The sequence below is a fragment of the Acipenser ruthenus genome, chromosome 4 (assembly GCF_902713425.1).
Source record: "Acipenser ruthenus chromosome 4, fAciRut3.2 maternal haplotype, whole genome shotgun sequence".
Taxonomy (NCBI): Eukaryota; Metazoa; Chordata; class Actinopteri; order Acipenseriformes; family Acipenseridae; genus Acipenser; species Acipenser ruthenus.
The window spans coordinates 38,451,745-38,464,328 of NC_081192.1; the positions used below are offsets into that span (position 1 = coordinate 38,451,745).

The following is a 12,584-nucleotide window of genomic DNA, read 5'->3' on the forward strand; positions in this document are numbered from 1 at the left end:
ACCTCTTGGAGATGAAAACCTGATATCCTGAACCTACTGAACAGTCTAACCAATACTTCCCCTGAAGTTATACATGTACAGACAGAAATAGGAACGATTTTCTGAATCAGATTGTTCATGTCTGTTTGGTCTGTTCGGTCTAAGTAAAACTACACAAAATATTTCTGTTGCACTTACAGGGGGTCCCTGTTCACCCAGGTGTCCTGTGGGTCCAGTCTGACCTATGGCTCCTGGCACTCCTGGGGTTCCCTAGAGATTAGAGAGACACCCCCCACACACATTAGGATCATACAAACAACTGTGCCAACCACAAACCAAAAAAAGAAAACAGTTACTCTTTGAACGCCAGAAGGAGGGGATTATGAACAATACACTGGCAATAGAACAGACATTCTAACCACATGAAACCATTAAGACTGATGCACCACTCCCCAAGGGCTATATTTTCAATTTATTGACTTGTCATGTTTATTGCATCTTTATTCAATGTTACAATAAAAACTTCACATTATACAGTGATACTATGACTGTGGGTTGCCAACCTGTTTGGATTTATTTTGTATATTATTTTCTGATCCAGTCATCACATTCTGGTGACTTTTTAAATCTCAGAAATGTAAAAACTCCCAAATATGTCCTCTTTCTAAGTACAGCTGGTACATCAGAGTGTAACCATTAACCTGACCCTTATACAAGTTTACCATAGCATTGTTGCCCTTGTACCATGCTTTCCCCATGGTAATAGCATGTATTAACCATAATTTACCCTGGTTTCCATTAATATGCTTTACCATCACTGTGCTTTCCTATGCTTTATTTTACCATGCTTTCACTATGTTTTATTACACTGCTATGCTTTTACTATGGTAAACTTTTATAAGGGGTCCCCCTGCAACACTCTACCTCATGTTAATACATGTTTTATTTCTTACATTCACTGGGGACAGAACACAATTATTCTAAACAAGAAGGAGAGTACATTAGTTAAGACAGTTGTAACAGTTCATACCCGTATGAAGGTGCATTACTTTCAATACCCCTCTCGTGAATGTTTTTGATTAGTACTTACAATTGGCCCTGGTGGACCAATTTGTCCTTGGGGTCCATCTTTACCAGGCAGTCCCTAGAATATGGAAACAAATGAAAGTGCTTTTAACAGTGTACATATTTGAAATTCTATTTCCTCTGGCTATATGCTAAGGTTTCAGCTAAGGTCAACAATTATAATTTCCATCTCCTTCCGTTAGATCATTTATAAACATGAAAAAACATTTTTTGAAAGCGTATCTATGCACCACGGATTCCCCTTGAATAATCTTGCAGGCTAATTATTTATGAATAAGCAAAATAAGAAAACCGATAATGTCCTACAGTGCTTAAGCCAGCAGCTCAGAATCACTGACGAGAATACCATCCGTTCCGAACTATTGCAAGACCAAACTGCTGATTATTTGGAGACATTTTAAAGAGGCAGATTGGACATTTATTGTACAATGTTGCCACCCACCCTATCCAAATTTTAGGTAACACATTTTAACCACTTGTGTCTCTATCCTACTTGCTACGAACTACTTTTTTTTTTACCTGCAAGACCCTACTACTACCAACAAGTTGCATGTCATGTAGGGGACCTGGAACAGAATAAATGTAATCAAATTGTATATATGGGAAAGACTGGGTGCACCCGAGAATACTGCAGTACGACTCATATTAGACACCTGGTCAATGTGTGGATTTCTGTCATTTCAGCTAAACTTAATTAGTCAGATTTCAATTTGCATGGCTCATTTAACAAATGTACCCTTGTCCATGCACTGAATGATACATGTGTCCTTAAGCAGTCCAGTGGGACAAAGAGTTGGAAAAGGACAGAACCCATTTAAAGGGTGGTTGATGGATATCTCCCAAAGTAATTTTAAAACCCAAACTAGTCATTATTGCTAATTGCAGATAATAAATTTGTATTATGAATTGTAGGCTATCTTGTTAATGTACACATAAAAAAGGCAGTGCACTACAGAAAAAAAAGCTGTTTAAACATCTCTTCTGATTAAACCAGCCATGTTTTAACATATTCTTAATCTTAAATTACCGTAGAAGTCACTAAAAAATTCTATAAACTGCATACATTTTGGACCTATGCCTTTAATGAATGATATAATATGAGTGATATAATATTTGCCTTCATGGTAGGAAAACTGATGGTATTATCTAAAGGATAAAGTTTGGATAATGGCATACCTGGCAACTTTTGAAAATACAAAAACGAGAGGGGGAGGGGGGGGGGGGGGGGTGCAGGTGCATGGCTAAGTATGTGAACTTGCCTCACGCACTGAATGCATGCCTGCCACAGGACTCCCCTGGGTCCTAAACCCTGCTATGTACAGACAGGGATTGCAGTAATCTCACACCAACCATGAATTTTGTAGACATTACAGGTTTGCTGACATGTTTAACAGTAGAATACGGGATAAAATCTGTCCCGGGAGATGTCCGGGAGAAGGGTCCAAAATACGGGAGACTCCCAGTGAATATGGGGGAGTTGACAGGTCTGTAATGGGCAAAATGGAAATTGTTTTCCACTTCAAGTTTTAAAAGTCCATATTGCTGCCCAGTATAGACCAAATGCACTGTGATAATGGTCAAAGCACACACAGCAATCCATATGCAATTTGTGATATAGACACATTTATTGTTACAAGTTAACGGCATTCTGTATGCTTCTCTACTGTTGTTATTCCTTATATCATTATTTGCCATAATTAACTATTCCATCAAAAATGCATCTGAACAGGCTGATTTCCTGAAGTGAGGCTGGGAAGCATATCAGTGTTGCACAGGCATTAGTGCACAGCACAAAGTTAACCTGTTTGTTCACCTCAATTCAGGTGTCTTTTCAGAAGCATTTTTAGTTAGTAAGCACTGCAAATAATAATAAACAACAAAACAAGATTCATACAGTTCACACTCAAAAGAATAATAAACAAGTAAGAAATTAAATATTACGAACATCTAGTAGTTGTTGTTTAGTTCCAGTTTCATGTATCCATACTTATCCATATATACTAATCCATTATTTCTCAGAAAGCCATCACCCATTATGTTTCTTTGTACCAGCTCTGAATGAAAGCTTATTCAATTTTCCCAGTCATAGAACTTACCCTCTGGCCTTGCATACCATCTCGTCCTGGGGATCCACCTGGGCCAGGAACACCCTGAAAGAGATAAGAGTAAAGAACTAAATATAAAGGAAACAATTTTAGTCTAGCCACAGATTGTAAGGGTTTACACCAAACACTTGTTAGCTACGAACACTTCCAAAGTCTTACCCTTCCTTCATTCAGTTAGCCTAATTTAGAGAAACAGCTTCATGTCAAGAACACAAGTCTTGGCAAGTTTTCCCCTTGCTGATGGCTAAAATGCATGCTGTCAGATCTGACAACAGCCCCGGGCTGTGAAATATGGCTCAAAGGAGGAGCATAGAAAAAAAAAAAAAAAAACATTTATTATCTCTCTTTTGTGGTCATAAAATTGAATTGTCATGGCTTACCACCAGGAAATAATTCAGTTAGTGCATCTTGCTTTGAATAAAAAAAATAAAAACTGAATTACATGGAGACAAAGTAATCAAGATATGTACCGGTAATAATCAACATTTAAAACTGTTTTAATGTTTCACAATCTGAACCATAGCCAGCCAATTATTCTCGTAATTGTATTAAAAGTATCCAGTTGGCAAAGGAGTAAAACTCCTGCATTAGCCTATTTCTCAATAACATCTGCTTAAGGTCCAGTGTAACTGTTATTATTCACTACCTTAGTTTATATTACTATGTCCAATTGGCATGAAGGGAAAGATAGACCATGATCATTAGGCAGATTAAACTGTCACACTTTCTTTTACTTAAGGAACAGGCCCTGCAAATGTTGATAAACCATGTTGCATGTTTGTATAATTCTCCAGTGCTATTTCTGCTTAAATTATTATTTGTTCCGAATTAATTACATAACTCAAATACTGTAGGCTACTCCAGACAAGATTCATAAAAGTTGAAGTTAGTTGATTTTAGAAATAGGGGTGTGCAACTGCTATTTCTGCCCCCTATTTTTAACAGTGGATTTTCTTAATCTCAGTATGAACTTAACCATTTAACAAACGTTACAACTACCAGTTTGTAGTTTATGAAAAAAGACCTGTCCAAACATTTGTCTTATTTTATAACTATGTTTCTTTTGATTAGTGGCTGATTTCACCGACCCTGATTAGCACTAATCCTAGACTATCTAATGTTATTTTAGGTAAGGTAGTTTAATATTAGGGGTAATCGCGTTATGTGAAACCAGACGTAGGTGTTTACTATTATGCTTTATATTGTTATATTACAAAAGAAAACAAATACTGAAAAAGTGATATTAAAAATTCATTACCTGTGGGCCTTGAGCACCAAGGCCACCCTTTTCCCCCTTCTCTCCAGAGGAACCCTATGATAAAGAACAGTCATAGATTTTAAAATTCTTAAATTCAAGGTCAAAACTCTATAAGAAAAAAGTTATTTAATTAAATATAATAATACTGTATAAATAACACATTACAGTCGCTTAGTCAAAACAATTTTCCAGTATGTTCCTAGTACGTTTAATTAAATTCAGACAAGATAAAGCCTTCAATAGCACAGCCAATCAGATGTGAAATAGAAGGTCGCCATAATATGTGGAATAACTCTTATACTAAATGTCAAATTTTTGTCAAATTTTGGAAAGCAGTTCCTGCAAATACAGTGTACCGTGGCATCAGCAGAGCAGAATAAGTCACCACAAACTAGGTTTTTACACGCTCAAGAACTAAGGTTTACCACTTTAAGTTTTACCTCTGAATTTAGGGTTGAAACTTTGTTTTGTCAAACCTTAAGATGAATTATTGTAGCTTCATTTTTTAAGCTTGCCTATTTTAACTGCTGAGACTGTATACTTTGCTTCTCTGTGAATTGACACACAACTCCTTACTGCTCTGTGGAAACTTTTAAAATAGCTCAACAATGGCAACGAATTGTTTTTTGGTTTTGTTTCGTTTTTTGGTCCAAACACATTTCTATTTCTTCTGTTGCTAGAATGTCATAACAGCATCAATTCCCTCTGTAATGGACATTCCTGCTAGATAACTGACCTTGTTCATTAAGTGCTCACTACTAGGACACTTACTGTTTTGTGAAATTATATGAGGGTCATAATTTTTAGGTGTGTAATTTAATAGCAATTTGCACTTGTTTGCCATGCAAAATAATGTCTTACATACATTTGGATCAACCTCATCCAACAACTATAACTACAAATCAATTCCTATATATATATATATATATATATATATATATATATATATATATATATATATATATGTAAAATTTCCCTTAGGATTACTGTTAATTTGATTTTGTACTGCACGATACACATCACAAACAACAAAAATATACAAAACAATTAAAAACAAAGCATTAATATTGTACTGTTATACCATATACACACGTATTGCACAATAATACAAAGCAAATTAACTATCTACTTGCTGAAGCGGTTTTTATTTTAGCAGACAAGTTGCTCAGTTGTAGCAGGCAACAATGTAGCAAAAGTCGCAGAGCGGTAACGTCAGTTCCCTAGCAACAAGCCTCCTATGTTGGGAATGGCTTCTTTCAATGCAGCCGGTTTGTGCATTTAAGAAAGGAGAGTGCTGCTTTTTATGCGAGAAATTTGAAAATGCAAGTCAACAGAGTTAAAAAAATATATATTTACGGGGCTCCCGAGTGGCGCATCCAGTAATGGCGCTCCGCATGGAGTGCAGGATGCGCCCTATAACCTGGATGTTGCCGGTTCGAGTCCAGGCTATTCCACTGCTGACCGTGGATGGGAGCTCCCAGGGGGTGGCGCACAATTGGCAGAGTGCCGCCCAGGGGAGGGCTTAGGTCGCCCAGAGCTGCGTTGCCCTTCGACACTGTAGCTCTGAGGTGGCTGCATGGTGGGCCTACAGTGTGTAAACAGAAGCGGTCAGTTGATGGCTTACGCTTCGGAAGACAGCGTGTGTTTGTCTTCGCTGCTCCCAAGTTAGCACAGGGGTGGTAGCGGTGAGATGAGCCTAAAGATAATTGGCTATTCCAAATTGGGGAGAAAATGATAAAAACAACTGATGACTACTAAATTTCAAATAAAATAAAATAAAAATAAAAAAAAATATTTACTATACATTCATAAGTGAAATGGAATTAATACACTGAGCTGCGGTCATAAGATAAATGGGCCGCATTTTGCATGTCCCTGCTCTAGATGATGTAAGTTTGATGCATTTTTGGATTTACCTAAAAACGAAATTTCACTAAGGAAAAATAAACTATACATTGTTTACAAACTTTGACCATGAGGTTTCAATATTACAGTTCTTGTATAGGCCCCCCTTTCTACAACCCCAGGAGGATGCACATTCAGGAGTATATTAGAGCTGTGACCTTTTTGCATGATAACTTTAACAAGTGCTTTGTGGATCTTACCGGAGGTCCCTGAATGGAATGCCCACTGGGTCCCTGAGGGCCGGGAGGTCCCTGGGGTCCAGTGGAGCCAACATCACCACGAGGCCCTTCTGGTCCCTAAGAGAAAACAGTTAACTTTACAGCTGAGCATGCCCATTGTCAGAGATTACTTTAGAAAAGCACACACACTACCCAAAAGAGGTTCCTTTAAATAAATAAACCGTAAAAATCTGTCTGTAAATCTGAAAGTGCATATGTTGCACCTTCTTTTTCATAATGCGTCTGTTGACATTTTTCTTCATTCATGCTAAAGTACTGGAAGGAAATTGGATGTATTAATAAAATGAAAAAAATCACAACATTTTTCTGAAACTCCTCTCTTCCAGGACCCCAAAAACTGCCTTGAATACAGAAGAAAAATTAAGATTACTTACCATTGGGCCAAGTTCTCCACGCTCCCCTCTTGGGCCCCTGATACCTGGTCCACCCTACAATGTTTTTTTAAAGCATAAATTAGTAATAGAGCATGTATGTTCCTAATTAACAAGGGCTTTAAGGGCTGACACATTAATTTTTAAACTGACAGGAATAAAGAAACAAGGGCCTTGTAGTAACGCGTGGGTGACATAACTGTGAATGAGAGAGATCACAACACAATAGTCACCTAATTTTCAAAGAGACGAGTAGCGCATGCAGTATTGCTGATTTTCCACTGTTTTGGGCACACATGTCTTTAAAGAGTCCCTCAATGGCCTAAAACGTAGGCAAATGATTAGTCAACCTTTTCATATTGTCATTACTAATTGTGCGATGATGTTTTTGCTGGAAACTTAACTGATTGACACCATACAATGGCAAGGATCGAAGTTGAGCATGATTTTTTAATAAATGTAATCGTATATCCAAAATATTAATCTTGTCAGATGGCACCATGCACATATTTTCTTTTCTGCAATTAACAGTATTACAATAGTATAGAGTACTGTGATAACTGAATAGATATCAGCATCAAAGAGAACATTTTGTTATTGCCCAACACTACTGGAGATAATTGATTTGATTTCCCTTTATTCCCCGACACACATGCTTGTTAACCATAATCTCATGTCAGAATAGTTACCCTTTATTTATTAAGCTGAGGATGTTTTTATGATACAGGAATCACTGTTATTCTTATGATAATGCACTGGAATTCAATATTTAACATAATTATAATGTTTTCACGTCTCCCATGCATTCACCCAGGACATCACCCAGCCCCTAAGACGGAGAGATGCAGCTCCTTACCGGTGGTCCAGCGGGCCCTTCAGGTCCTTTGCTGTCCTGAGAACATGTGCAGGCATGTGGCATGGCTGGACAGTCCGCTTCAACTCTCTGAAATATAAAAAGTGATCTGTTTAAACAAGGTATGCGCATTAGTAGCATACATTACCCCAGTCAAGAATAGAAATTACACTTTGCACCTACTTGAATGTTACAATATTCCAATAATTTCCAATATCTCAGCCAATCAGCAGGTATAGGTAAAATTACATCTAACTGAGGCCTAGAATGCACAATGTGTGTACCAACTTTGTGAAACTAATACTTACAATCAAATCAAAGTACAATCAAATTTAGAAACAGTTTTGAAACTCCACAATAATCGGGGGCAATATTAATAGTCCACTGAAACCGCCCTCCTGTCTGTCACCTACTCACTTAAGTGTGCCCGAGCTGCCTCTCTCTGCCTTTGACACTGTTGATCACTCTATTCTACTATCATCTCTTGCTGACCTGGGGATCTCTGGCACTGCTCTGGCCTGGTTCTCCTCCTACCTCTCCAACCGCACTTACCAGGTAACCTGGCGTGGAGCAACCTCCACACCTCACCCTCTCTTAACTGGAGTCCCCCAAGGGTCAGTCTTGGGTCCTCTCCTGTTCTCTCTCTACACCCGCTCCCTGGGCCCCCTCATCGCATCCTATGGTTTCTCATACCATTTCTATGCTGATGATGCTCAGATTTTCCTCTCCTTCCCCACCTCTGACTCCACCATCTCCTCCCGTATCTCTACCTGTCTGTCTGCTATTTCCTCCTGGATGCACTCGCATCACCTCAAACTCAACCTCTCTAAATCTGACCTACTTTTCTTTCCCTCCTCCTCCCCCTCCTCTGATCTCTCTATCTCTGTTCCTCTGGAATCTACCACACTCTCTCCCTCTTCCTCCACTAAGAACCTTGGAGTCACCCTGGACCCCTGCCTCTCTTATTACCAGCACATCTCCACTCTGGCACGCACTTGCCGATTCTTCCTGAGCAACATCCGAAGAATCCGACCCTTCCTCACCAACTATGCTACCCAGCTCCTGGTCCAGGCCCTGGTACTCTCCCGCCTAGACTACTGCAACTCCCTCCTGGCTGGCCTCCCTGCGTCCGCCACCCGTCCACTCCAGCTCATCCAGAACTCTGCTGCTCGCCTGGTGTTCTCTCTACCTCGCTTCGCCCACGCTACTCCACTACTCCGCTCGCTCCACTGGCTCCCGATCACCGCTCGCATCCAGTTCAAGACTCTTGTACTAGCCTACAGATGCCTTGACCAGACTGCACCCAGCTACCTCCAGACCCTCATCTCTCCCTACACCCCCACTCGACCTCTCCGCTCCGCCTGCACTAGAAGACTGGCTCTACCTCCGCTACGCTCCCCTGCCTCCCGAGCCCGCTCCTTCTCCACCCTTGCTCCGCAGTGGTGGAACGACCTTCCTACAGATGTCAGGACTGCCCAGTCCCTGACCACATTCCGGCGCCTCCTTAAGACTCACCTCTTCAAACAGCACCTGTAGAACTCCTCTGTTGTATCCTGGGACACTATCACCCTTCATTTAAATATGCTTTATTTTGCTCTTATCTGCCCCCTATTTTACTGCATTTAATCCTGTACTTCAGAATATTGTAATCTGCCAAGTGTTTAACCTGTAGTATTTTGTACTTAATCATATCCTGATGTAACTATTACTATTTAATCATATCCTGATGTAACTTTCACTATTATCTGCTGTATTATTGAATTGTGGTTTGTCACACTTGAAAAAATTATTGTATTTCTTGCTCTTATTGTATGACTTGTATTGTAACACTTGAATGTATTTGCTTGCGATTGTAAGTCGCCCTGGATAAGGGCATCTGCTAAGAAATAAATAATAATAATAATAATAATAATAATAATAATAATAATAATAATAATAATAATAATAATAGTCAATTTAGAGGCTTGTTAGCTTTTCTTGTTTCCTCCAACTAAAAGGGAGAGGTGTGTAACTGCATGCATTTTCTTTAATTTGTACCCTTACCAGCCCTGGGATTTCACAGCACTTGTCTCTGCTGGCCCAAGATGTGGAGCAAACTATGTCGAACATCTGCAGCTGTAACTGTTAGACACGAAAAAAAGAATCGCATATTTCAATTACTCAGGAAGAAACATACATTGTTGTTAAAGTATCTATAGCAGTTGTAAACATACCGTTTATACAGAATATCATCAGTATCATAGCATCACATAAGAATCATAGCATCACACAGAATCCCATGACAGCAATCTTATTCCATCCACATTCAGCAGAAAATATCAAATTAAAGAGATAAATCAGACACCCTGTACAGTTCAATAAAACCTTCCTTCGTTTAAATTGACATGAAAGTGCAAGATGCAGATCTTTAAATCCCTTTTGTTAAAGCCTGAGGCCAGGTGTAAAGCGTATTCAAGCACATCTGTTTTCATGCTTATACAGCACTACATCGGCATGTTCACACTATGTACATTTCAGCCTTTGCTGGAAGGTGGGGTGGAGGGTAGCACTGTAGAAATAGGTAAGTAGGTTATATTTTTGTTCAGCTCATCAACCTTAAAAGACTACACAGACCCCACTGCTGTACAGCTAAACCCTATTCAGTTAGCTCTTTTTTGTACTGATGCCCTCCAAATCCTGCAGATACTTGCAGACTGTTCATTCTAGAAGTATGCTGTAATTGAAGTACCTGAATTGATGGTTTTTGTGAAATTACACACTAGTTATTTCAGATCATTTCACTCATTACCTCATTAAAGTTGGACTACCACCAAAATGGATGTACCCATTCTACAAACTAGCATTAGTATGAGTAAGATTGAGCTTTTTTTTTTTTCTTTTGGATGTACAACAAAGGCTTAAATGATTAAAAAAAAACATTTATTTCAGGACATTACGGACAAAAGCCCTTCTTCGGCTATGTAGAAAGAAAAGTAAACACAGTGCAGTAAACTTGTTAACATGCAATCAAGCATTCTGTCAGTCATACATTAAGGATATATAAAATATGTTTTATTTTAAACAAATGTCTGATTGTTTTATACTGTATAGACAGAAATGGTTGATTGTATTACTGTAAAACAAAACTGTTTATATATTAGGGTTCAGTGCCCTGTGTTCATACCATTGACCATCTGTTACTAATTATGAAGAATAAAAAGATCAGTTGAGATGACTTGATTAGTCAATACAATTGGACCACAGGTACAGATTCCCAATGGACTAATCCTGGTGAATTCAGGGGGATTGTGTATAGTATTCACAGAAAGAGTCCATTTCTTAGTCAACAGGGAGTCATTCATAACTGGCTGTGATTGCACTTTTCTTCTCTTTGTGTTTGAAAACAATAAATAATGCTATGTTTCCACTACACATTTCCACATGTCCCCATCCCTCAATATCTGCAGGGATGCCTTTAAAAAAACAGAATTAAAACAACAGTTCAGTACACTGCTTCTTTGTTTTATTGTCGGAATCCCTTACTTGGTAACTGCTGAGTTCCTGTTTGATCGTTTATTCATTCAAAACACCCAGACAACGACACCAGGTATTTATTCCATTTATTCCGTCTTTACCACAAAGTTTCTACAAAAATGTATCCTGTTGTGGCTACCAGTGACAAGAAATAACCCCCATCACAAAAGTTGTTTTGTTTGAAGGGTCTTGGGTGGAGATGGTGGGTACATTGAATACAACACAAAAGGGCACTTCAGAAATTTTAAAATGTGAGCAAAACACATCCTCAGCACTTCAATTAATTCAAGAGACATGTTGGTGGCTTGAAAGTATGCCAAGTTAGCACAAATCATATTTCAAACTTGTAATTAAAGATGCATTACTTATTTTTTATGTTTAATTTCATATTTCATAACAACCTATTAGTAATCTTCCAGTCTAGGTTGTAGTGTGATTTACCTTAATCCAGATGCCTACTAAAATAAAGGGGGGGAAGCGGCTAACATCACCATCAAAGTGAGTTTCTGGATAGCTAGGGGGTATTTGCTTCTTAATTTTTTCTTCAATTTTAGAATGCCTCTGTTTGCATAGAATACAAGACACGCAGCACCTAGCCATGTTTTAGATGAGTAAACGTTTCCTAGGTAATCTTGGTCTTACCGGAGCAGAGTTTTCTCTTTTCCCTCTGGACCTCACCATTCTGCCCAGAACTTCCACGCCATCAGTGGTGATGTTACCTGCAGCATTGATAGCCTTCTCTCCAACCTGTTTGCAGTCAATAATGACCTTGGCAGTGGTCTTGCTGATAGCAACATGCATCTATATAAGAAAAAAGAGCGAGACTAGGCTTAGACAAAAGCTCGTCAGTGCTGGTAAAAGTCATTCTGTGAAACTAGCACCTGAATGAATCAGATGTAGAATTTGTATGCAAAGAAATGTAGTAGTACTGATAAGTATAATATCTTGGATAATGTTACATACAAATCCTAATAAAGAATCATCGATTCATCTTTTTACTTCAAAGTGAAATAAATATTCGGAGTTACTGTAAACTATGGCAGTTACCCAGAGTAATTGCCATACTTCACATTCGTAGCACAGCATCTGAGTTTATACTGTAACCATTACGATAATCAGTGGATATGTTGAGTCAGTCCACTCAAGATGTTTTCTTCTCTGCACTGCATTGATATAAATACTTCCTTGCAGGATTTTGGGCAATGATATGGAAAACCACTTTTTTAGTATCTTTTCATTTCTTGATTTTTAATCTAATCAGGAATAATCTTGGCA

The 12,584-nt window shown here is 38.6% G+C and overlaps 1 protein-coding gene across 3 annotated transcripts in view; it reads right to left on the minus strand.

Moving 5' to 3' along the window:
* LOC117399459 (collagen alpha-1(XIV) chain-like) overlaps positions 1-12,584 on the minus strand; it is a 72,603-nt gene that overhangs the window by 13,576 nt on the left and 46,443 nt on the right. For all 3 annotated transcript variants that reach the window (XM_033998625.3, XM_033998623.3, XM_033998624.3), the window contains 9 exons: positions 11,952-12,110; positions 9,840-9,917; positions 7,800-7,886; positions 6,947-7,000; positions 6,534-6,629; positions 4,429-4,482; positions 3,162-3,215; positions 1,070-1,123; positions 178-249 (listed from right to left, as the gene is read on the minus strand). In XM_033998625.3, the coding sequence (XP_033854516.1) occupies positions 178-249; positions 1,070-1,123; positions 3,162-3,215; positions 4,429-4,482; positions 6,534-6,629; positions 6,947-7,000; positions 7,800-7,886; positions 9,840-9,917; positions 11,952-12,110 (708 nt within the window). The remainder of the gene's footprint in view (positions 1-177; positions 250-1,069; positions 1,124-3,161; positions 3,216-4,428; positions 4,483-6,533; positions 6,630-6,946; positions 7,001-7,799; positions 7,887-9,839; positions 9,918-11,951; positions 12,111-12,584) is intronic.